Source organism: Aotus nancymaae, unplaced genomic scaffold (genome assembly GCF_030222135.1).
Source record: "Aotus nancymaae isolate 86718 unplaced genomic scaffold, 86718_ANA_hifiasm-v0.15.2.pri h1tg000057l, whole genome shotgun sequence".
NCBI lineage: Eukaryota > Metazoa > Chordata > Mammalia > Primates > Aotidae > Aotus > Aotus nancymaae.
In genome coordinates this window covers 36,084,129-36,110,182 of record NW_026988471.1, presented here as the reverse complement: position 1 = coordinate 36,110,182, position 26,054 = coordinate 36,084,129, and the positions used below count along the sequence as shown (strand labels likewise).

The following is a 26,054-nucleotide window of genomic DNA, read 5'->3' as shown; positions in this document are numbered from 1 at the left end:
CCACTGAGGAGCAAAGGGAAAATAATGTTATTTACCTGATACTCTATGCTCAAATGTTAGCCATGGCTCCACTTCTTTAATCAGTTGCCAAACTTCCAAGTCATCTTTACCTTATCAAGATGGTAGCTGAAATCTGGCATTTAACAACAAAAAGCATTTGTGTTTCTTCAGGCTCAGTACTCGTACTCTTCAAAGTCATTCAAGAAGCAGCCAGATTCAATGATGACATTGAGCAAATACCATTCATAAAAACATGTGTCAGGGTCCACTTCCCAGAAATAGCAGCATTTGAATATAACTTCACTTCTGTGTTTTCCGGGCACTGTTTGTATCACTGTTTTCTAGAGGCTAAATCTCTTTCCTCTCAATTTATATCAGTGCTTTTTCTGAAGACATTTTGTAAGTCAGAGCATTTCCTCCAGAAAGTACCCGGCATTTGCTTGTTCAGCATGGATGCAGTCATTAATCCCCCAAATCTGAGCCTCTAGAAGAATCTGGGCAGCAAGATTAAGTGTTCTGAGTTCTGCCAAGCTCATCAACTTCTAGAACTCTCTTCCGAGAGGACATGGTAGTGACTATGGCTACCTCTTTACATATAATTTTTTTCATATCTAAACATCTAACTAGAAATAATTTGTTCCATAGTCAGAGAAGTGTTGCTGTTACTCACTGGGACAGTTTCCAGCATTATTCCACTGATGTCCACATTAAAAGTTACCTTTAATACACCTCAGTTTTATTTACTTGCCAATTTATAACATCCTTAGGAAAAGAGATTCTAGGATTAAGCAAAACAAGGGATGTTTTTAAATACTGTAATTTATTTTTCATTCAGCAAACATTGAGTACCTTTATGTGTCTAGGCACTATGAGGCCACTAAGGGTTCAGAAATGAAATAATCCCTGCTCTCAGATGATGAAAGATTGATCTTACAAGACAAATGATAGAGATCAGCACCTTCCATTTCATAAGAAATCAGAACACTTATAACACCAGTCTGGCATTTGGTATTTTAGAAGCTAGAACTCAAAAAAGTTTTTTGAAATATGCACTAGGAAAGCTCTTCATACTGTGTCAGTCAGGATCTCAGGGCTATAAATGTGTCTGCCTTTTGGGAAAAGGATATTTTACAATTTCCCTATCTGTGATTCTTTAATATTCACACTCATTAGAGCTGGCAAGTATGTTTAAATGATACATACAGTCTCATATGTAGGGACCAGTTAGGTAATTATATAACACTATAATACAAAATTAACATCACCCTTCAATTTCCAGGTGAAGCTGTGTGATTTTGGATTTGCACGCATCATTGGTGAAAAGTCATTCAGGAGATCTGTGGTAGGAACTCCAGCATACTTAGCCCCTGAAGTTCTCCGGAGCAAAGGTTACAACCGTTCTCTAGATATGTGGTCAGTGGGAGTTATCATCTATGTGAGCCTCAGTGGCACATTTCCTTTTAATGAGGATGAAGATATAAATGACCAGATCCAAAATGCTGCATTTATGTACCCACCAAATCCATGGAAAGAAATTTCTGGTGAAGGTAAAAAAAAATTGTTACGTTTTGGCCATGTGTCTTAAGTCTAAAAATCTTTCTGATCCCAAATCAGTCTGTCACTTGCAACTTGTCTTTTTAATAAATCTCCCATTCATCTTCCAGATTCAACTAGTTACCACTTTTTTGAGCACTCTTTTACACTTTTATCTCTGTCTTATGTACAGTTCCCAGGCATAGCACTACATAGGCCCCAATGGCCTCATTCTCAAACCACTAAAATATCTTTTTAACTCTTACCTGTTAAACTTTTTTGGTCCTTCCCAGTCACTACTGCCAAATGCATCTTCAGGAAACATTACTTTCATTTATGGTGCTCCCAAACACTTTGGCTTCTCTCTAACCACCTTACAGGTATAATATCTGTGATATGGTCCATGCTTACCTTCTAGCCTCATCTCCCACTACTCCCTACGCAAACCTAGTTGTTTACTCTTCTGATGAACTGTTTCCTGCAATTTGCTTAGGCCTTTTTTTCCCCATCTACAATTCCTGTTAAAATTTGAGGACCCCTTAATTTGTGGCACATCTATAAAATCTTCCCTAACTACTACTCTTCTAAACTGTGTGAAATTTACTTAGTCTAAAAAGCATTTGGGCTTTTTTATTACTTTTTATTTTTATTGAGACAGGGTCCCCCTCTGTCACCCAGGCTGAAGTGTGCACAAACACAGCTCACTGCAGCCTCAACTCTTGGGCTCAAGTGATCCTCCCACCTCAGCTTCCTGAGTAGATGGGATGACAGGCATGTACCATGGGCCACCATGCCTGGCTAATTTTTTAATTTTTTGGAGAGATGGGGGTCCCACTATGTTGCCCAGGCTGGTGTCAAACTCTAGCACTCAACTGATCTTCCCAACTTGGCCTCCCAAAGTGCTGAGATTACAGGCATGAGCTACTGCACCCAGCCCCATTTTTTTCTTAAGTATTCAATCTTTTCATAATTGACTTTTCTAATCTTCAGAACAAGATTGTGAGCTCCTTGAATGAATACCTTAGTCCGGTTCCTTATACCTAAAATGAACTTTATATTCAACAGACACACTGCAGTTTTCCTCTCCTATAGACCTCTGCTGGGAAACTGCATACGTCTCTCTTTCCTGCCTACTGAAGCCTTTTGAATTTGCAACTCCTGGTTCTGTACACATCAAGAATAACTTGGTTGGCCCTCTTTAGTTTAGTGATACTGATAGGAACACAACTACACTGCTTAAAACATTATTTTACTGTCCAATAGAAGTTAATAGAACCAATGCTGGGGAACACCCCCACCTGGATTTAGCCAACCCATGTAACAGGGTTTTTGTTTTTCCAAAAGTACTAGGCTTAACCATAGGATTAACTAATATTCCATTAAACTGGGAAAAATTTAAGGAACATGTGAAGACAGTAGCAGGTTTGCTTGGTAATGAAGAAAGCTAATTGAAGAAGCTCATAAGAGAGTTTTTTGATGTTAACCAGTGTTATCTCAGAGCCCCTGGGGCAGTGTCCTCTGTAGACCTCTTCTATCAGAATCACTTAATGAGTTTATTAGAAGAGAAATCCCAGAGATTGAGATTCATTAGTTGGGATGACTCAGGAATGTGCATTTTAAATAACTCCAAATGATTCTGGTGCACATGGTGGACCACATTTTAAGGAACAATGGATAAAGGTCTGAAGTATTTGGAACACAGAAATTCATAATATACTTATGGAAAATCTTTGCTAGTTTGGTAGTATACAGACAAGAAATAGAACTAGGACGGTACAAGTCTTTCCATTTGGTTCGTGTCTGGATCTAGCCTTTTGTTACCAGTATTTCAACTGTATCATATAGGGCTATAGTTAGTATGTAGTTATTGGTTGCCTTGGTTTGGCAGTTGATCCATTCTCCAAATAACTGAATAAAATATATACGCCAAGAACTCAACCATGTACACTAAAACACCCTGAAAACCTATTCGTTAAAAGTATAATTTGGTAGTTAAGTTACCACCTCAGTCCAGCCATGTCTATAGGGGCAAGGCAGTGCTTTTCCAGACCAAGTCAGGTACTAGAGAGCAGCATTGGGGTGGGGGTTGGAATCAGAGAGTCTGTTTCATTCATCTTTAAATAATAATAGCTAATACTTAGCACTTAGGTGCTTAGCACTGTTCTAAGCCCTTTACATACGTCAGCAACTTCATGAGGAAACTGAGGCATGGCATAATTTAGTAACTGACCCAGTATCACACAGCTCGTAGGTGGCAGAACCAGATTTCAGCCCAGGCAGTCAGGTTCCAGAGTGCATACTTTTAACCTGTACTCTATACTGCCTTATAAAGGCAATGAAAACTGGACAGATACATTTAAATCAGTAAACATTTATGATTCACTTAACATGTTAGCTAAAAGTCCACATCCTTGAGAAGCAAAAATCCCTCAACCCTGTATTTCTATGGGTTGAACTGCCTTCTAGGCAGAGTCACAGGTTTGGGGCACTCTATACACCCAAATTCATGTCTCTTCTTTTGTCTTTTCCCTTAGCAATTGATTTGATAAACAATCTGCTTCAAGTGAAGATGAGAAAACGTTATAGTGTTGACAAATCTCTTAGTCATCCCTGGCTACAGGTAAAAAACGTATTCTGTCTTTGGCAATCCTCATTTGAGTAGTTCACTCTGATTTGTCCTACCTAATGAAACCACTCTAAGATCAGCAGAATAATGTAAGTGCTCTTCAGTAATTAATTTGTACTATGGCTGAATCTCTGTAAACTGGACAGCATTCAAATAGGTAATGACAGGGGCAGTTAAACTCCCATGAACTGAAAGCAATGACTTAGCCTTTCATAGACCTATGTGTTCATTTCACCTTTTTGTAGGATTAACATGACATATTAATTTATCAAATATATTTTATTTTAAATGTCCAATGAAGGGTTTATTTTTGCATTGAAGAGATTTTTAAAATGCCACTTAAAATGTTTGGCTTAATTCTCCCAAAGCTACTTTATAGATTTATCAAAAAATATCCTCCAAACTTCAGAGTAAGGAGGGAAGATTTAGAACTATTTTAAAGGGAGTGAGAGGTAGAATTAGCTTTAAACCAAATGAAATCTAGTCTACCAATTACTAAATTATCCTAATAATAAGCGTCTAAGTACTCTCCCCCTACTTTGAGGAGTAAAGTTTAGGCCTCATGTAGTATAGAACAAAATGCCTTAGTGATTATTATTGGCTACCTAAGAAGCCTGAAGCAAATTTTTTTAAATTTCAGAAATTAGTTACTTTCATTCATTGGAGACTGAGTTTGAAAATGTTCTTTAAATTGCTAATTTAAAATATCACAAGTAGAACTTAGCATATAGCAGATACTTATGAGTAGAGCCTATCAATTATTTGACTCAGGCACTAAACAAATAAACAAAACAAGAAACCAGGTAGACAGTATTTTGTTTATGTTTCATCATTACTTCATTTTCTCCTAGGACTATCAGACTTGGCTTGACCTTAGAGAATTTGAAACTCGCATTGGAGAACGTTACATTACACATGAAAGTGATGATGCTCGCTGGGAAATACATGCATACACACATAACCTTGTATACCCAAAGCACTTCATTATGGCTCCTAATCCAGATGATATGGAAGAAGATCCTTAATCACTGAGTTAACCTAAATAAGGAAGGATTTCACTTAATGGACTGATACTTTGCTGTACAACTTGTTCTTTGTAGGCTGTCATCTGCAAGGATGCCAAGATATGAGGAAATATGATAAGGAATCAGTGACACCAATACTGTAGTCCATACTGAGTAGGTACAGGAGGGAAACTGAATAATAACTCTTAATGGAATCAAGGTGAAGCTTTTTATAAACTTTTGTAGCCTAAGCAATAACTGGTTTTTTATTTTTTTCTAATCCTTCACTTTAGTGCAATAGGGCCACTTAATTTGTCTTCCCTTTTCTGTTTTTATATATATATATATATTCTGTTTTTATATATATACATATATATATATGTATATATATAAAAATAAATATATATGTATGTTTTGTTTTGTTTTTTTAAGGAAAAACAAGTCAGGCTAGCATCCAGTTACTATATAGCTTGGCTAAATTATACAAGACTTAGAAGATTGATGAATAAACAGGCTTGTATTTAAGAGATAACTGTGAGGCTACCATTGTGATTTTACTATAAGGACTTTTAACATTGGTTTAACCAACCATAGAGGCACTGAAGGGTTTTTCTTAGTTGCCTAGAAAAAGAGCACTGTGCTGTTTCACTTTTTTTTAGGTCAATCAAGACTTTAAAACAGTGATTCCTAACCTTTTGGGAGTTGCTCTGCTACTCTGAATATGTTCTATACAATTTAAGAATTGTTACCTTCTGTATGTTGCAACATCTTCTAAGATAATTAGGGAAAAAGGATGTTACAAAGGAAGAGTACTGCTGGTCTAAGTGCTGAGTTGTACGTCTTTTCATAGCTCCACTCCACTGCTAAATATGCATGTTCTGACTGACACCATCCTGATGCCAGTACTGGATTCCACTGTTCACCATCAGCAGATCTCAACTTTACACAATGTATCTCTACCCCCAGGGTTCAATAATTTCTGCTTTTTACCAGGCCAGTGCAGGGTCAGTTAATGCTACAGTTACTGTATAGCAAACAGTATCCTTTTTTTTCCCTTCCCTTAGCCTATGGAGGGCTTTGCAGATACCTGGAGTGTTTTAAAATCAATTATTTTAAGTAGTTTGGGGGAATGGATAGGAGTGGAGCATGAAACAGTTTATAAGGCTAGAGCTGTATTATCAGTGCAGCAAATTAAAGAATGAAAGAAGTACTTCTTTTTACATTTCAGCTCCAGCAGCAAGCTATTTAAAAAATATTTTTAAATATCTTCCCCAGGTTAAGATGTGGGACCCTACTTGTAAGAAACAGTGACTTTTTTCCTTTCGCCACTCTAACAAGAGTGAAAGAGCAAAACTTCTGCTCAAGCCTTGGATCCATTACTTGTTTGTTAGTTATGATGTTGGCCTGGACAGATCACAGTCTGTCTTCAGTTCCTCATTCTGTAAAATGAAGATTGTAATTCTTGCCTCTGCCTTTGTCACAGTGTTGCCGTGAAGATTAGATATGTATGAATGTAGTCAAATAAACTAAAAACTAGGAAAGTGTTAACTATCATTGCCCACCAAATTTGAGGTAGCAAAAAAAAAGAATATTCTTGTATATGAACAGACTGAGAAGGTCTTTAGAGATCCCTGAAGCTACTCTCCTATCTAGGATTAAAAATACACTTGAAAGAATAGTAGCAAGCATTATGCAGTGCTCCTGTGTTCTAAGTTCTTTTATGCTTTAGTTTACCCTCACAACAGCCATAGTGTTAAGTCATTATGAACTCCATCTTAAGAAAACTGAGGCAAGGGGAGATGAACCTGCCAAATTTCATACAGTTAGTACAGGTATTGGAGGCCAGCAGTATGGCTCTAATCTCCCTTAACCCTCCCAACCATTATGCCGTACTGTCTACCCATAAATGCCTCCAGGAAATATTCCCCTCTTGGTAATTTGTCCTTCTATAGAAGCTTCAAAGATTAAACAAAATTAATTAAAAAAAAAATTAGCAATGTTACTTTCCCTATGATTGATAGAGGATGATTTCCCAGTTTCACCAAAGTTTGTTTATATCAACACACCCAAAATGGAATATTCTGAGTTGCTAGGCAATCTACTGTGGTTTTACTACATAAGGTGAAAATTAACTGGAATGATGTTCATTTGCTATACTTATATAATCAAACTTTACAAGCCATGAAATTAATTGCACTCTTTGTATTTGTTGTTAAATGCCTAAGAAGTTTTCTAAAAAATTTTGTAAAGGCACTGTCGAAGAATCTGGAGTTGAATAATAATTAATTACTCCAGATACTGTATAACCTGCATAACTTTTTGTCATGTTTGTATAAGAAGTGATTGTTTGCTAGAAACATTTGATAATGTACAAAGTAGTCTATAATGACTGTTCAGTACATTTTTATATTTTTTTGTTACATCCAACTTTTTGTAAATATACTGGAAGCTTGATAATAAAATGTATTTCTATATTACCGTACTTTTCCATGTGAAAACCTGAGCCTATTTCTAGTAGAAGTATCCAAAGAAACTTTTTATCTGGTTGTATTATTTCACCAAACCTTGGTAAAAGACCTATTTTGGAAACAGTATTTGTAAATGGAACTAATGCTATATTTTAAAACACTGATTTTTTTTTTTACCTGCCAAAAATAAAAACAACAGTTCATTTTATAATTTTATACTAAATTTGAGGTGATTATCTGGAGGTCTCATTTCTTGTAAAGTTTGTAGTAATTATAACTATAACTTTTTCAAGAACTATCATCAAATTATCCAACTGTTATACTAAAAAAGGCTTTAAAAAGGTAAAAACCTAGCATCAAAATAAAATTTCTAGGTGTTAAGGTACAAGGTGTTGCCTATAACTCTAGCCCCTTAATTATAAACACTTTAACATATCTGAGAGGAGCCAACTATGGACATTTTCATCTTTCAAAAATTCTCCCAAGTCTGAAAAAAGAAAACAAATACAGGAATATAGAATAAGAACAACTAGGAGTGGCCCGAGGCTGGGCAGCATCTGAAAAGTAAGGCCTCCATTTTCCTTTACTTTAGTGCAGGGGTGTCCAATCTTTTAGGTTCCCTGAGACACATTGGAAGAATTACCTTGCGCCACACATAAAATACACCAACATTAATGATAGCTAATGAGCTTAAAAAAAAATCCATAATGTTTTAAGAAAGCTTACAAATTTGTGTTGGGCCGCATTCAAAGCCGTCCTAGGCCACATGCAAGCCCGTGAGCCATGCAGTGAGATAGAATGCTACTCCTGTTAAGCAGAAGCTGCAATAAAAAGCAACAGTTCATCACTCTACCAACGAACTTCTGATACAGTTAAGCCGTAAATTCAAGACATATGGTAAAGTATTCTTTTCCTTTAATCGCCCTTGTAAATTTGTGTTGCTAATTTAACAATTCTTAAGTCCATGCTTCCAGTATTGACACAAAGCTTCTAAAAACCAAAAAATGAAAATAGAGAACTAAAACTTGACATTTATCTGAAAATTATTCCTCCTGGGCAGTGTGTGTGTGTGTGTGTGTGTGTGTTGGCCAGGCTGGTCTCCAACTCATATTTGAACTACATGTCAAGATTTACTGTTTCTTACTGTGACCTTTATAATTTTAAAATAATTAGTTTTTATTTATAAAATTCACAGATGCACAATGTAAAAAATTCAAATACCAACCCACTCCCTGCCTCTCAAACTCACTTCCAAATTGGGAAAATTGTGCATTCATTCCTTACTTTGTATGCAAGTACCTACCACAGAAAACGACTGGACACTAGTATATTAGTTTCTATGACATTACTTGTGTTTATTTAAAAATAGCTTTTCTCTTTCAACAAAAATGGAATCATAACTATAAAAACTCTTACATCCTACTTTTTTCACTTACTAAATCTTAGAGACCTTTCTATGTCAAAACATAATGCTCTAGCTCATTTTAAAAATAGGGCCAGGCACGGTGGCTCACAACTGTAATCCCAGTACTTTGGGAGGCTGAGGTGGGTCGATCACAAGGTCAAGAGATTGAGACCATCCTGGACAACATGGTGAAACCCCGTCTCTACTAAAAATACAAAAATTTGCTGGGCATGGTGATACCTGCCTGTAGTCCCAGCTACCTGGGAGGCTGAAGTGGGAGAATCACTTCAACCCAGGAGGCAGAGGTTGCAGTGAGCTGAGATTGTATCACTGCACTCCAGCCTGGTGACAGAGCGAGACTCCATCTCAAAAAAAAAAAAAAAGTAGGTAGGTACGTAGACAGAGTTTATCAATTTCCTGTTAATAATCATTTAGGCTACTTCCAATTTTTATTAAACCAATCAGTGCCCATGTTTACTTTTTAAAATAAGATAGAAATATGGCAACTACCTTTATAAGTTAAAGAAAGCTCAGTTTCACAATAACTTACTAGCTTGAGCATACATTTGTACCAAAAGCCAGTCAAAACCCTAAAAGTTCTACAATTTTGGTTGTATTATATATGTATTATGTATAACTTGGGCTGTTCTTACTGACTGTGAAAAGATAAAATACGTTTTAACAAGTTTGTTACCTGCAATATATGAAATATGTTTCCTTTATTTTGATTTCTTGGGCAGACTGAAGGGTAAAATGTCCAAGTTGAAATATCACTGCCAAGCAAGTTCGCTAAACCCAGCTACAGGAGATGCAAAGGGTTTTGACTGACGTGCATTCATCTGATCCCTTCCACCTTGAAGTCTCTGATGAGGTAGCAAGGCAAAAAAGTTAAATCTTTCTCCCATCTTCTTCGGATTCATTAACATATCATATCCTTGAAGTAATTGCTGCTTCATTGATGGCTCATTTGATTTATCTAGAAGAACCTGAAAAGAAAAAAATTCTTAGCAAAAATAATCAGAAGAAAGAATTCCTAGTTACATGCAGCAATATTAATGACTCTCAAATATTCCAACAAAACACAGCTCAAAATGTGACTTCTGATTACCTGCCTGAGAATCATACAGTACTTATTAAAAATGTAGGTGAAACAAACCTAAGGATTTTCATTTTTAACAAATATCCCCAGGGGGTTTGATCTACAGTAAGGTTTAGGCATCTTCAGAAGAACAGTTAGAAAATTCATACCCATAAATGCAGTTTTCTTAACAAAAACGCTATTTGGAAGTCTTAATGCTACCTCACATTGAGATGCATGAAACTTACCTGACTAGTTACTAAATCCTACACTACCTGAAAAGACTGGAATACCAAGGATTAGCTAACCACAAGACCATTAAGGACAGGTGAACTTACTATTTAAAGTAATTTTTGAAATACTATGAAATTAAAGTATTTAATAACAGTGAAATAAAATAAACCTTACCTTCAGCCGGACATCAATACCCATGTTTTTTAAAAACGTGTGTTGTGTTATCGGGCCCAGAGAGGCTACTTTTCCCTGTGCCATTCTTCGCAAAAAACTGAAGTCCACATCAGCTGTTAGATCTGCTGTTCCTGGGGCAATTAAGACATCATGAAGCTTGTGGCCACAAAACCCCTTGAACATAAAGAAATTAGATTTTTGCCCTTTTATGGTTATCAAGATTAAAGAAATGCTATCATATTAACACATTTTTACACAGCAGCTGTTACAAAGGAAAATACGGCCTCAATCTGTGGTTTACAGACTCTTTATGCAAAGCATCCTTTCTTCAAATGAGATACTACATGGAAAACCCAATAGAAAGTACAATGTCAGAGTGCCTACTACTACCCTTAATAGTTATTTAATATTTATGTTAATGCTTGAGGTGATGGAATGGAGCTCTCATTAATTCTCTAGGCAGGGAACACCTAGGCAGGGTTTTACAAAGTATATCCATCAACCATGTGCATCAAAATCACCTGAGATACACCACAAAATACTACACAGCCATAAAAAAAAAATGAAATCATGTCCTTTTCAGCAACATAGACATAGCTGAAGGCCATTATCCTAAGTGAATTATGCAGGGACAGAAAACCAAATACCACGTGTACATCTCAGAGCTAAACACTGGGTGCACATGGACATACCGATGGGAACAAACACTGGTGACTACTAGGGGGACTTGGGAGGAGGGGAACAAGGGCTGAAAATCTACCTACCGAGTACTATGCTTGCCACCTGGGTGACAGGCTCACTTGTACCCTAAACCTCAGTGTCAATGCAATATATCCATGTAACAACAAACCTGCACATGTACCCCCTAAATCTAAAAAGTTGAAATTACTTAAAAAAAGATCACCTGAGAATATATTACTGACTCTAACCAGACCCCGGTCAGTCAGAATCCTGGAGGTGAGACTAGAGAATGACTATTTTCAACAAACTCTCCAGGTTATTTTTAGATACAATAAGTTAGAAATTAAGAATCACAGACCTAGAAAATGAGTAAGAGCATTTAGTTAAATGTTTTTCAATTAAAGTATATTGAATTGGTTATATTCAAAGATTATTAAGAAAGGATGTTTAGGAACAGTGTAAAAGAATACATCTGGAAAGGGAAAAAATGTTGAAAATATGATAGAAAAAGAATGATTACAATAAGTAGTTTAAATCTGCAAAGTACCAAAATTTTTCTTGAGTGAAGTGGAGGTACAGATAGAAATGTTTAAGAACATGAAGAAAAATCTTTGTATGATTCTGCTGCTTATTTGGATTTATGTAAACCTAGGTTCTACAACTAAGGAAGAATGTAAACAATTCAGATCCTGTTCAAAGGAGGGCTGGACAGTAGACTCAGGGTTAGGAGTAAGAACTAGGGTTAAGGAGAATTATAATAATATGAATTAATGTTAACTATAAAATAATGTAATACAACAATACCAGGCTCTGTAGAAATCAAAGCTCTTCAATGAGCTTCAGATCTAACACTGAAATTCTGATAAATCATGTTACTGAATTATACATACTCTGAAGGTATCTGTCTTTGTTCCATCATGACCATAATCAGCAACCAGTGCAGCACCTCCAGTTAGTGCAATGCGCCGAGAAAGTTCCTCAATGATAACACCAGCATCAGGACACACTTCAATGTGATCCCTTGTTTCATCATGCTGGTAAAGGAATCATTGCAAGAGTCAAAATGCATCATTCAAAAGAATTACTTCCTTACGGTTTTTCAGGTTTTTCCTCACCGAGCATTTCTTAGTTTTAATAAAAATAAATTCTTTCTTGAGTATGTTCTCACATCCAACTTTTCACCTGACTTCCTTTTTATTATACAAACCTTAGTTCTTTGATGCTATCCACTTGATTTACACATTTTAATCTCTATTACAAAAAGGCAAATGCCCTCCCAATCCCCCCAAATGGCCTAGAGCATTATCATTTTATTTAATGTAAAATTACTTATATATCACAAATCATATAAATATATGCCTCTAGGTTGAAAGCATGGGAAATGGATTTTTGTCTGCCTAGAACAGTGCCAGGAACATAATAGTCAATGAAAAAATTGTGCTGAAAGAACAAAAGATACAAATCTAGTAACACAAAGCAGACCCTATTCAACAAGTATATTATCATGCCCTCTGTTGTGCCAGAAAGTATCCCAGTGATATGCCCTACATCAAGAAACATCGGCTTATCAACTAGTGCCAATGAAACCACTGATTACCCAAGATGTTCACTTATTAACTAAGGGGCCACAATAAGTGTGTACTAGCTTAAAAAGCAAAATGACACTAAGTATTAACACTTGTCAACCTGACTAGTATATATGAAATTTCCCTACTTCCTGATCTGATTGAAAATGTGATATTTCTTTCCCATCATTATGAAAACATACATTAACTTGGGCTCCTTCCTAACACCTTATTACAGAAATGCAGTAATGAACTCCCCTGATGTCTGCCTATGGTAACAGGCATAGAGTCAGATGGAGTTGAATCTCAGCTCTTCCTATGCTTACTGGTAGATTGAGTTGTTTCCTTCCTTATAGATATTGTAGGTTTGTTGTGAGAATTAAATAACATAATAAACCACTTAGCCCATAGTGCAAACTACTGTGGCTTAACTATAAAAACCATGAAGTTAGCCTCATCAGGCATCAGCTAACACGCTGATCATGCTGACATTCTTACTATCTTAGACAACTCTTCAAGATGACAAGTCGTATTACCATTCATCTCATTTGAGTGAAAGGGAAAATTCACTCCCTCCCTCCTAAGTGAATACTAACCAAGTCAAGAACTAAATGAACTTCCAGGGCCAGGAAGTTAGTTCTTGGTAGTTTTATGACTGTCGTTCAGGTAAATTTAGGTTGCCATAGTATGAAAAAATAGGTGTTCACAAGTGTTCAGGCTGATATTTAAATTTATACTTAACAAAGAACACTTAATTCATACATTGAAGTTTAAAAGCTTTTCTGCTTTTAAAACTGATAATTTCTGAGTAGGAAATTCTTAGTTAAGGTCCAGAAAGTAGAAATCATCTTCTGAGCTGGAAAAAAAAGGACTGAAAAAAAGAGGCAATCTGAAGCCTGGACATTCCTGAGAAATACAGGGATTTTTTGAACCTTTAAACAAGTCAAGATAGGCTCTTGTGATGATTCCTTGAGATCAACAGAAAGCAGTAGTAATTCTACCATTCCGGCAGAATCAAATTTAGATCTGTGTGGAAGCATGGGAAAAAGCCACACTCTAGCCCAAAGAAGGATAACAGTAGAACCTACCTAATACACAGTTGCTTTGAGAAATAAATGAGAACACAGAGTAACACAAAGTACTCAACAAACATTAGCTGTTGTTACTTCACTATGGTCTGTACTACATTGCTTTCACAGACTTACACTCATCCTGTGGCAATGCCATTACCATTTGACAGGAAGCTGAGGTCAACAGTGAAAGTAAGGGACTTGGCTGAGTAAGCGCTTACTAACTTTCTCTCTTTCTACATGACACACTTAAGAAATGATTTTAACCCATGCTCCTGACTCTAGCTCCTCTGCACTTTCAGTGTCAATAAAAGGCACCTCGTATACTACTAGCAACTCCTCCTTAAAAGAACTCTAGAATAGTAACTCAGAAAATAAGACTTTGAAGATTCTGTTAGCAGTAAAAGAAACTTAGAAGAAAAAAGCATATTCTTACTTGTATGAAGACTTCCGCTGGGGTGGCAGAAGGTGCCAAAACAAACCTCAGTTTATCAGAAACCTGTGGGTCAATGTCAATGAATACTTCTCGCCATCCCTGTGGTGTTTTCTAAACACAAAATAACACATGAAAACAAATGTTTGCAAGTTTGTTCTCCACATTGCTTCTACCAAAAATAATAGCTTTTTCTCCTCTTAACATAAGTAACCAACATTTACAAGTGCCCTCACTATTTAAAATTACTTAAATTCATTACTTCGTTGACTTCTAACACAGTAGACTGACAGATGCAAAAGAAACAGTAACGGAGATGAAGCCCTGGAAGATAAGCAAATCAGCAGCATGCCAAGTACCCAAAACAAGGAAACAGACTCAGGAGGAATAGCCAGAAGCTTTACTAACAAATTACTACAGGATCATGAGAGTTGCTCTTCACCTTACAAATTACCAGCACACATACATTATCACCAAATCTTAAAGCTACTCACAGAAAGAATGAAGAAAAGTTTTATTTTTTTTTGAGACAGGGTCTCACTCTGTCACCCAGGCTGAAGTGCAGTGTTGCAATCTCAGGTCACTGCAACCTCCACCTCCTGGGTTCAAGCGATTCTCCTGCCTCAGCCTCCAAACTAGCTGGGAGTACAGGCACATGCCACCAAGCCCAGATAATTTTTGTATTTTTAGTAGACACAAGGTTTTGTCATTTTGGCCAGGCTGGTCTTGAACTACTGACCTCAAGTGATTCACCCACCTCGGCCTCCCAAAGTGCTGAGATTACAGGCATAAACCACCATGCCCAGTCCAAAAAATCTGAATCTAGAATTTTTTAAAATTTACTAAAGTTGGCTGGGTGCACTGGCACACACCTGTAGTCCCAGCAGCTTGAACACTTGAGCAGTGGAGTTCAAGACCAGCCTGGGCAACATAGCAATACCCTATCTCTTTAAAAAAATTTTTTTTTTTTTTTTTTTTTTGAGACGGAGTTTCGCTCGTTACCCAGGCTAGAGTGCAATGGCGCGATCTCGGCTCACCGCAACCTCCGCCTCCCGGGTTCAGGCAATTCTCCTGCCTCAGCCTCCTGAGTAGCTGGGATTACAGGCACGCGCCACCATGCCCAGCTAATTTTTTGTATTAGTAGAGACGGGGTTTCACCATGTTGACCAGGATGGTCTCGATCTCTTGACCTAGTGATCCACCCGCCTCGGCCTCCCAAAAAAAAATTTTTTTTAATTAAAAATAAAAATTAAATTTAAAAAAGGCCAGGCGTGGTGGCTCAAGCCTCTAATCCCAGCACTTTGGGAGGCCAAAGCAGGCAGATCACAAGGTCAAGAGATCAAGACCATCCTGGTCAATGTGGTGAAACCCCGTCTCTACTAAAAATACAAAAATTAGCTGAGCACAGTGGCACGCGCCTATAGTCTGAGGCTGAGGCAGGAAAATCACTTGAACCCAGGACACGGAGGTTGCAGTAAGCCAAGATCGCGCCACTGCACTCCAGCCTGGCGAGAGCGAGATTATCTCAAAAAAAAAAAAAAGTTTGCTCAAGTAAATCCTTCATTGCACTATAGCCAGTTACCATCTTACCATCTTTCATTCCCTTGCTTCTTCATCTTAGAAGAATTAAGAATTCTTAATAATTATCCTAGGAGAATTTAAAATTCTCTTTAATATTTCATTTTTGGTTTTCAATTATTTATGTGTATCAAAATTCCAAATAATAGTTAAAAATAACCTCAACAAGTAATGTTTGTATACCAAATAAACACCATAAACATTGGCAACACAACGCCTATTGTATTCAATTATAGACATGACCTTTTTCCCCCCTCAATACCTGAAACTTATGCACAGGAAGAACATCAAAAAATTCATGTGCAAGATAAAAGCTGTGTCCTATTTAAAAAGAGGAAAAGAATTAATATTTCCACATTTTACAGGAATTAATTATTTTGAACATTAACTGTAAAAAAGAAAATGCCTCCTTCCTCCATAATCATCACTACCACAGCATTATCTACCTCTTCATGGAAAATTTACACTGTAGAACATACAAAAGAACAATTATGACTGTTCTTATCTTACACATAAATGGGGTCAGAGAATGGAAATACCTGAAATATCAGTTAAATCGTTTACTCATCACTAGGCTTGAAGAAAATTAGAACTCAGATCTGTTAGCTGGAAGGGAATTTGATTTCATAAAATCAGTCTTCACAGCCAGAGAAGGCTGAGGCCAGGAATGGCTTGAGGTCCCTTGCCCAAGATCATACCCCCACTTTAGCTTTGAGTCAAGATTCATCAGTATTCCTGAATAGTGCAGGGATTTTACCCCATAGTTTGCCTGTCTTTAGGCAAGTAAGAATTTTTTTTTAATTCAATAACTAAACTGAACCCACCTACTAACACTGCTTCCATCAGCCCCGGCTGCCTTGGGCTGCTCCGTCATCAGTACCACACTAGCTATAGGGAAATACACAAAAGTACAATGGAGATTTATATTTTGTTTGGGATTCTACAAAACTACATGAAATAAACTGCTAGTTAATGTCAGGCAACTTTATTTTCTATTATCATGCTCTTTTCGAGAAAAAAATAGGCTACTCTCTATGGATAAGGAACTTGGCAGCAGTACCTCATAATCTGTTATATTGCTGTAAAAAGTTATGATCCCATCACTACTGTGAAGGTTGTGATCGAAATTCTTTTATTAATCCATGTAAAAGTAATTACCTTTTGGAACATCATGCAGATCTCGGTACCAGAAAATTGGAATCCCAGACTTAGTGACACCTTTCATATACACTGGGGATTCAGCATTTCGCTCTAATGGGACCTTCTCTTCAGTCAGTGTCAATGCTTGAACCTCACTTAATTTTTGGCTCACCTCTACCAGATGTACTGAAATGTCACAGTTTTTCAGCACAGATCCAAGTTGACTGAACACCTAAATACCAAAAGAAGAAAAAAAGTGGGCAAAATACAATGTGTTAAGTAAGTTTTAAGTTTCCTAATCATTAACATCAATGATTTAGTCATGTCACAATAGAAGTAATATTTCAGAGAGATTTGTTCCTTACCAAAGCCACTCTCCAGCAGTCTGTAGGAATCATAACCTATTAGTTATTAAGCATAATCTAAAGAAATGAACAATGCACAATTTGGTTTCCTAATGATAAATTACGACTAACAAATGAAAAGAAAAGATTTGGCATCTGATAAACATAATGATTCAGATTATGAAGTCTAAAAAAAGATCAAGGAAATAAGCTGTAGATAGACTTGATTTGAAACGCCTCTAAGTCTAGGAAATAATCTCATCTTTGAGATAAGAACTCTAACCTCAAAGAACCAAATCTGAATGGCACTGAAAACCTGACAGCTTAACTCGGGGGTCTGTCACATATTCAATTTTTATTTAGCTACACATTTTTTCACTGTTGTAAACATGCAAGGGAAAAAAGAAAATGCTAATATTTTACCAATCTTTTTTTTTTTTTTTTTTTTTGAGACGGAGTTTCGCTCTTGTTACCCAGGCTGGAGTGCAATGGCACAATCTCGGCTCACCGCAATCTCTGCCTCCTGGGTTCAGGCAATTCTCCTGCCTCAGCCTCCTGAGTAGCTGGGATTACAGGCATGCGCCACCATGCCCAGCTAATTTTTTGTATTTTTAGTAGAGACGGAGTTTCACCATGTTGACCAGGATGGTCTCAATCTCTTGACCTCGTGATCCACCCGCCTCGGCCTCCCAAAGTGCTGGGATTATAGGCGTGAGCCACCACGCCCGGCCTTTACCAATCTTTTAAGGCTAAAAATTCAATAGCAAAAGCATAAAATGTGTCAATGTTATTTTTCATTTGAATATAATTTTTACTGGTGATCTGCCTCCAATTAATACTTCTGAGATATGAATATGCACATACAGACTGATAATATGAACAAGATGACTTTTCCAAATTAGGTTTTGAGATCAAAATACATATGGAAAAACTTTCCAGGAGAAATTTTTCAGAAGGTAAGATCAACAATAAAACAGGTCTTACAATATAAGAAACTTTGATGTTAGTAGATACTTCTTAGGCTATTTGCTTTACATCCCTTTAAATTCTTTGGCTTTTAAGAGTTCTTATGACTCAGTCTGGAAAAGCATCCTTCATACTTTAAAGGGCTCTGGAGTTGACTTTTAAATCACTTGAACAAGAAAGTATTATTTGAGGCCCTTATTCAATATTTTATATTCAAATGACCTTGCTGAAAAACATAAAGCCCTAGAAATTTAAATTTGTGATGTTTTCTTTCTTCAGCCAAATAATCAAGATTCTTGTTTGTCATATGTTTATATATTTTTTAAATCCTTCAATTCCTAATTTAAAGCAAAAACCATAAAGCATCAAGAAATTTAGATTTATACTGAGTATGTTTTGTTTTGAGACAGGGTCTCACTTTGTCACTCAGAGGCATAATAGCATATAAGCATGGGAGCTCAATGCAGCTCAAGCTCCTGGGCTCAAGCAATCCTCCCACCTCAGCCCCTTGAAGCAGCTCAAACCGCAGATGCCATACTACTATGCCTGGCTAATTTTTCTATTTTTTTTTTTTTTTGTAGAAATGGGCTTTCCCCATGTTACTGAGGCTGGTCTTGAACTTTGGGAGTCTGGAGTCTCGGACTCCTAAAGTACTGGGATTATAGGTACGGACCACCACACCCAGCCATGTTTTGTACATTGAATTGCCAGGTACATATAAAATAAATTCAAAAAGACTATGAGTTCCAAAATACAAAAACTATAGAAGTTTAATATATACTATTACTTATCAGGTACTACAAACAATTGTCTTCCTTTTTAATATTTTTATAAAATACTACATAGACTGATAGAACGATATAGGAAAGAATATCCACCATCTGGTTAAAGAAATGAGAAATGGCCTTATCTCTAAAGCTCCTGTGGACTCCCTCTACCCTTGGGAGTCACCACAATTCTGAATCTTGAGTTAATAATACCCAGACTTTTCTTTATAAATGTTACTAAATATATTTGTATCACTAAATATATATTGTTTAATGTAGACTATTTTTTGGATTGCATATAAATACAATCATACAATATGAACTCTTTTGCAAATTGCTACTTTCATACATTTTGTTTCATGTTGAATATTGTTATATTCTGCTGTGACTGCATGGATTCTTACAGCACTTGGTACTCCACTGTATGACTATACCACAATTAACTGACTCATTTATCCATCTGATAGGCATTTGTGTTGTTTCGGCTTTCCACTATTGTATTACAATGCTGCTATCTTCTTGTATGTCTCTCCTGGTACACATAACACTAGTTTCTCTAGGGTTTATCACTAGCAGTAAAATTGCTGGGTCATACAATATAAGAAACTTTGATGTTAGTAAATAATGGCCAATAGCTTTTCAAAATGGTCGTAGAAGGCTGGGCGTGATAGCTCACGCCTGTAATCCCAGCACTCTGGGAGGCCGAGGCAGGCAGACTACTTAAGGCCAGGAGTTCAAGCAGCCTGGCCAACATGGTAAAACACCTTCTCTACTAAAAATACAAAAATTAGCTGGGTGTGGTGGTCCACGTCTGTTATCCCAGCCACTCAGGAGACTGAGGCACAAGAATCACTTGAACCTGGGAGACAGAGGTTGCAGTGAGCCAAGATCATATCACTGCACTCCAACCTGATTAACAGAGCAAGACTCTGTCTCAAACAAAACAAAACAAAAAAAAGGCACCCACCTCAGCCTCCCAAAGTACTGGATTACAGGCGTGAGCCACCGGGCTCGGCCTAAACTTTTTATATAATTAAAAACTTTCCTTCCTGAGAAAACAAATACACTCTCCCATAATGTCTTCTAAATGTTTCCTATTTTTAGCTTTCATATTCTCCCCTCCGCTCCATTTTTTAAGCTTACAGACAACAGAAAGTAATGACTGATTAAATTATTCTGACATGATATATTAGCTGAGAAATATGAAATTAAGGAACTGAAAACCAATGAAATCAGCATGGTTTGCACACTCAGAAGTACTAAAATTCACTTATATAAGACAAATACATTCTTTTATTACCTACCCTCAAAATATCTCCCACGAGGGTACCCCTACCTGGGCCCAGTTCCACCAGCTGGAAAGCTGTGCTTTTTCCAGTGGCCATCCATTCACTAATGAACCATATTCCTAGTAACTATGACAAGGAAAAAAAACCACATATTAAAGTATTATAAAGTATAAAAGTATACCACAATATAAAATTCCACATAAATATGCACTATATGCCAAAAAGCAAAACGTGTACAGCCATATGTATGCTATTTAATACATACATTTCCTATGTACAAGACATAGGAACTTCCTGGGACTATTTCATAACATACACCATTTAGGAAGATTAATAGGAAAAACTAAGGCAGCCTCTGCTATAAAAGGTCCATGACATAGATAAGAGGATATCACTAGCAGAAAAATATTTGAAAGCAAATAAACAGATGAAATGTGATCATGCCATTTCTTCATATTCATATGATTTACACAATTACATGGCTCTTATATAACTAATGCTTTTCAATACCCACATTCTACTTCCTCTTGAACACTATTTCCTATTTCTAAATTCATAGAAGGTACTTATGTAGAAATGAAATAGAATTCTGTTTATTAAAGGAAGACTTGGCCGGTCATGGTGGCTCAGGCCTGTAATCCCAACACTTTGGGAGGCCGAGATGGGCAGATCACCTGAGGTCAGGAGTTCAAGACCAGCCTGACCGGTATGGAGAAACCCCATCTCTAGTTAAAATACAAAATTAGCCAGGCATGTACCATGCCTGTAATCCCAGCTACTTGGAAGGCTGAGGCAGGAGAATTCCTTGAACTCATGAGGCGGAAGGTTGCAGTGAGCCAAGATCACGCCATTGCACTCCAGCCTGGGCAACATAAGCGAAACGCTGTCTCAATAAATAAATAAATAAAAGAAGACTTTTACTGTAGCTATGGCCAAAATCATGACTGGGAGCTTTAGAGTTTATCTTAATTTCACTAATTCTTCAGTGCTCTTTTTTATCTTTTCTCTTTTCCTTCTTGGGCATTCTCTGTCTCTTTATTCACCTTTCCTTTTGTCTCTCTTCCTTCCATTCTCTGGTATCACATGATTCTCCTTTTTCCATCCTCTTTATGATCCCCTCTTTTCCTTCTCTTTCTCATTGTCCCTCTTATCTCTCCATTTCCCTTCCTATGGTGAAGTATAAACTTTTCAATTATTCTACCATTGTCTTCCCCTCCATTGCCTCTCTATTCCCTCAGTACATAAACTACTATAAAAACTTTTGATGAATCACAAAAAAGCTGTAGAACACGTCTATAGAATAATACAATTTTATCTGCTCTCAAATGTTTGTAGTAGCTTCATTCATACTTTACATTGAATATTACCTCCCCAAAGATCTGACTTATTTCAGGTGAAGTAATGAAATCTCCTTTGTCACCTAGCATGTCACGGTGCACATAATAACCCTGAGTAAAAAGAGAAAACGGAGAAAAAAAATTAATTTTCAAATAAGGCTTTTTAAAACACCCCTCCAAAATCTTAAATAATGTAAAAGTGAAATAATTATTTAGTAAGAAAGTTCTCCCCTCTAAATAAGCATGGGAAACATGGTGTATTTACCCAAATTTTACAAAGTGATAGTCATTTTACAAAACTGGTAGAAAAACAATTACATCTTGACCGTAAAGGCAGAAGTCATGTAACGTCCATCTCTGCACTCCACACCCTTCCTCCCCTCCCTACTCCTACATGCAACACAGCAAGACCCTGTCGACTCCTCCAGCCTCCTCTCCAAATTCTAACACTTTCTGTCTCACATAAGGGCTCTGCCTGCTGGTGATGTTCTGTTTCTTGATTTGGGTACTGGTTACACGACAGCTTTTGTTTTGTGAAAATTCATTGAGCAATAAACTTGTGATTTGTGAACTTTTCCACATGAATATTATAGCTACAGAAAAAGAGTTTTCTTAATTAGCCTTGCTTGTCCAGATGTCCATGCCACTGCGAATTCTCATCCTTCTCCCTTTTCATCTCTCCCTAAGTCTTATACTCATCCTCTGAATCTGCTCAAATGCCACCTTGTTGACCTCCTCCAGCCCTCCAACCTAAGGCCAAATCCAGTGCTACCTTTGCTGAGCTTATTTGTCTATGTTCTTCACCACAAATTATAGTTGTTTGCCGAAGAAGATCAAGCCTTACTTACCTTCATACCCCAAGTGTTAGCATGATGCCTAACCTTCAAGAAACACTCAAGAATTGTGTTTAAAATTTCCTATGCTTTTAAAGTTCCTATTCTACCACCTTACCAAGGTGACATGGGCCTCAGCCTCACTCAGGAATTAAAGAATATTATAAAATACAACTTCCTCAGCTTCCCAACCCGACCTGGCCTCCACCTAATCCCATTTGTTCCTGGGGACTCAAAGAATGAAACACCTTCCCCTTCTCCTCTTTTCCAAACCTAATCCCTCCACCTGTGCTCTGGACTGCCATTCCTCATACAACTCTCATGGATCCTGTTAATTATCCCCCCTCTCTCTTCCAGCTTCAACTTTCCCCCTTCAGCATTCAAAATAAATCAAGTCACTCCTATCTTTAAAAATTTTTTTTTTTCATTCTATACAACATCTCTCCTTCTAGGCTTTCTACTTCCATTCACAAGGAAACATGATAGGGATATTTACCCTTATTTGTTATGAACCATCCTGGTAGTCCAGGAAAGCCTATAGGCCCCTTCATAGAGTGCTTCTAAATGCACAGACCTACAAAACAAATATCTGAAAAAATGTATCAAATTTTTTTTAATGTGATAAATATACTTCTTTACTAGTGTATTAAAAAACATAATCAGGCTGGGCACAGTGGCTTACGCCTGTAATCCCAGCACCTTGGGAAGCCAAGACGGGCAGATCACATAAGGCCAGGAGTTCAAGACCAGCCTGGCCAACAAGGCAAAACTCCATCTCGACTGAAAATAGAAAAAACCTAGCCAGGTGTGGAAGCATATATACATGTAATCCTGAGGCACAAGAATCCTTTGAACCCAGGAGGTGGAGGCTGCACTGAGCTGAGATCGCACCACTGCACTCTAGCCTGGGTGAAAGAGTGAGACTCTGTCTCAAAAAAACAAACAAACAAACAAACAAAAAAGCACATAACCAAGCCAAAGACCCAATAATTAACAAAATTTTGAAGGATGAGCACGATGATATTCTGAGATGCCTGTGATCACCGTATTATGATAAGAAAATACCAACGATCTCCACAGATGACAAAGTCACAAGTATTGCTGATGCTACTGGTTGCTGTGTATGTTCATAATTAAAGAAATGCTAAATTTCAGTTGAAAGTTAGTGAAAATAAAGGTGTAATATTTTTTCCATCCAGGTTTATGAAACCCCTGATTTCTATTAAAGGGTCCTCTTAAATTTTAGAGTTACCCCAAGTCTCAATGTTGGGAAACCTTCCTTTCTCTTCATACACTCTCCCTGGTTCCTTGGCTTTAAGTATCACTTATATACTGATGACAAGCAAATGTATATATGCCTGCCCAATCTTTCTTCTGAACACCAGACTCTTACAGCCAATTGTCTACTTTCTATCTCCACCTGGATGTCATTGCTAACAAAATATGTATAAAATGCAGCTCCCACTGTAGGCCCTCTCCCCAGTACTCCTCCAAACCTGGTCCTGTCTGTCTTAATCTCAATCAAAGGTACCATCATCAACCAATTGCTCAAGCTAAAACTACGAATCAGTCTTGATTCCTCCGTTCCATCACTCAATCCATGGCCAAATCCTGTCAGTCCATTTCTAAACCACCCTCTTCTATTTCTTGTACTACCACACTAGCCTAAGCCACCTATCTTGTAGCCCTGCCCATCGGCACTGAAAGAAAGACACTGGCCTTGGGTAAACCTCGACACTTGAGTCACGTCACCATCCAACAGCAATGACGAAATCAACCCCAGAATTCCACAGAGGTCATATTTCAACCCAGCAAAAGGTGAAATATTCTAAAATAAAGGACTACAGGCTTTCACCAAATGGGTCTGCAGAACAGACAAGGAAACGTGGTTCAGAAAGCTGTGATTGTGCTTAATCCTAGAACAGTGAAAACACAGACTGCATTCTCACCAGCAAGTCTCCGATGCCAGCTGAGGCCATTTCAACACAGGCAACTTTCCAGGCAATAAATTCCTATTTCCTGTTGCCTGTTGGAGATTTCCATCTAAGAGAACCAAACACTTCAAATTCATATATCAGATTGAACTCTCCATCCTTCATCCTCCTGCATTCCCTTCTCCCAAAGCGATGAATCCACACCACCTACCATCAGCCAAGGTAGGAAAGTCATCCTTTCAGCATCATAAATCCAATAAGCTACATTCTGTCTCCGAAACACTCTTGGACCATGTCCTCTCCTCTTTATTGGCACTGCCTCTGACTTGAGCCAGCCTTAACCAATTGACAAATTATCTGTCCCCAGGTCCTCAGAAACGGCTCTTCCCCTGGCAAGCACCCTCACTGCCTGGGCTGAGGACCTCTGGGCTTCTCCCTCCTGGCTCGTACGTCGCAAATCGGCTACAGAGGGCCTAGTCTTCGGGCTACCCGACCCATACCTTGGCTGGGTTAGTCAACACCTCCTTCATGTACTCGGCCACAGTGATGGGGCCAGTGGACTTTATTTTGTACATAAGATGCCTCAGCATCGGCGTCACCGGGTTGTTTTCTGCAGGCTCATTCCCGGAGCTGAAGTATTTCCCTCTCCAAATAGAGGGAATGGCTGCGAAAAACACAAATCAAACAGGTCCCATGATAAATCTTAATATTCACGAGCGCAAGCAGCCTTAGCGTTTTCAAAGCATCTTCGTGAACCCTTAACCTCGCCCCATCGCAGACCGCGGGCTATGCTTAGCACGCCCACAGGGCGCAGAGAAAGCCCCCACTTGCCCACGACTACGCAGTCCCATCGCGTCTGTACCGGGCCCTTTCCAGCCCAAGGTGCCTTCAAGGTGGAAGTGAGCCCCCGAGCCCTTAATCCCCCGGATCCCCCAACTGAGAAGCTGAGGAAGGCGCCTCACGCGTTTCCACGGCAACCGGGATTCCAGGGGACTGACGCTTACCTGCGCGCCCCACTGCGCACAGCTGCCCCACACCTGACCTCACCAAGACACTCATGCCCAAATTCGTAAGGGCTCGCTCCGCCAGGAGCTGGAGCTTAGACTATTTCCGGGAGAAGACACGCCCCGGCAGGAAGTACGTGACGGGCCGAGCGGAAGTAAGCAGAGTTCCACGCGTGAGTGCTCTGTCAGTCATGGCGGCAGCCAAGGAGCCTTTGGAATTCCATGCCAAGAGGCCTTGGCGCCCCGAGGAGGCGATTGGAGATCCGGACGAGGAGGTCGAGGATGATACTAGTGAAACTGAGAATGGGTTCTCCCTGGAGGAAGTGTTACGGCTTGGAGGCACCAAGGTAACGACCGCGGGCTTCGGGGAAAGGGGTCAGGCGTGGGGAGTCCTGAATGTGGCCAGGCTGACTGCACCGCTGCTTCCGCGCGGCGTAAAGCGCGGGCCTCCAGGACCCAAATCCCAGTCTCAGAAGTGTGTGTTCGATGCGCTTCCCACGCTGGTTTCCACTGCTGTTTACAAAAGAAAAGTTTCGAATTGAACGTTGAATTCTCTGGCCTTTCTTAAGATGTAGGCGATCCTCTCATTTT

The 26,054-nt window shown here is 38.3% G+C and overlaps 3 protein-coding genes across 9 annotated transcripts in view; 2 read left to right on the top strand and 1 right to left on the bottom strand.

Annotated features, from left to right (window-relative positions):
* The window catches only part of PRKD3 (protein kinase D3), a 61,385-nt gene extending 55,878 nt beyond the window's left edge, over positions 1-5,507 (top strand). For all 3 annotated transcript variants that reach the window (XM_021674414.2, XM_064364006.1, XM_064364007.1), the window contains exons 17-19: positions 1,280-1,547; positions 4,068-4,153; positions 5,011-5,507. In XM_021674414.2, the coding sequence (XP_021530089.2) occupies positions 1,280-1,547; positions 4,068-4,153; positions 5,011-5,184 (528 nt within the window). In that variant the 3' untranslated portion in view covers positions 5,185-5,507. The remainder of the gene's footprint in view (positions 1-1,279; positions 1,548-4,067; positions 4,154-5,010) is intronic.
* NDUFAF7 (NADH:ubiquinone oxidoreductase complex assembly factor 7) overlaps positions 1-25,559 on the bottom strand; it is a 42,108-nt gene extending 16,549 nt beyond the window's left edge. For 2 of the 5 annotated variants that reach the window (XR_010337916.1, XR_010337915.1), the window contains exons 1-11: positions 25,464-25,559; positions 24,960-25,123; positions 21,723-21,803; positions 20,371-20,481; positions 17,008-17,221; positions 16,112-16,170; positions 14,275-14,385; positions 12,094-12,237; positions 10,523-10,696; positions 9,731-10,022; positions 36-133 (exon numbers count right to left, since the gene is read on the bottom strand). Coding sequence is in view for 2 of the 5 variants with exons in the window: in XM_012475426.2 (XP_012330849.2) it covers positions 9,807-10,022; positions 10,523-10,696; positions 12,094-12,237; positions 14,275-14,385; positions 16,112-16,170; positions 17,008-17,221; positions 20,371-20,481; positions 21,723-21,803; positions 24,960-25,123; positions 25,464-25,518 (1,329 nt within the window). In the remaining 3 variants the exon portion in view is untranslated. Of the gene's footprint in view, positions 1-35; positions 134-8,961; positions 10,023-10,522; positions 10,697-12,093; positions 12,238-14,274; positions 14,386-16,111; positions 16,171-17,007; positions 17,222-20,370; positions 20,482-21,722; positions 21,804-23,348; positions 24,938-24,959; positions 25,124-25,463 lie in introns of those variants that run through there. The other 3 variants (XR_010337917.1, XM_012475426.2, XM_064364008.1) reach the window with 3 other exon arrangements.
* Positions 25,560-25,625: 66 nt separating this feature from the next.
* Positions 25,626-26,054, top strand: part of CEBPZ (CCAAT enhancer binding protein zeta) — a 28,715-nt gene continuing 28,286 nt past the window's right edge. Inside the window, exon 1 of the mRNA XM_012475425.2 lies at positions 25,626-25,810. Within this exon, the coding sequence (XP_012330848.2) occupies positions 25,655-25,810 (156 nt within the window). The 5' untranslated portion in view covers positions 25,626-25,654. The remainder of the gene's footprint in view (positions 25,811-26,054) is intronic.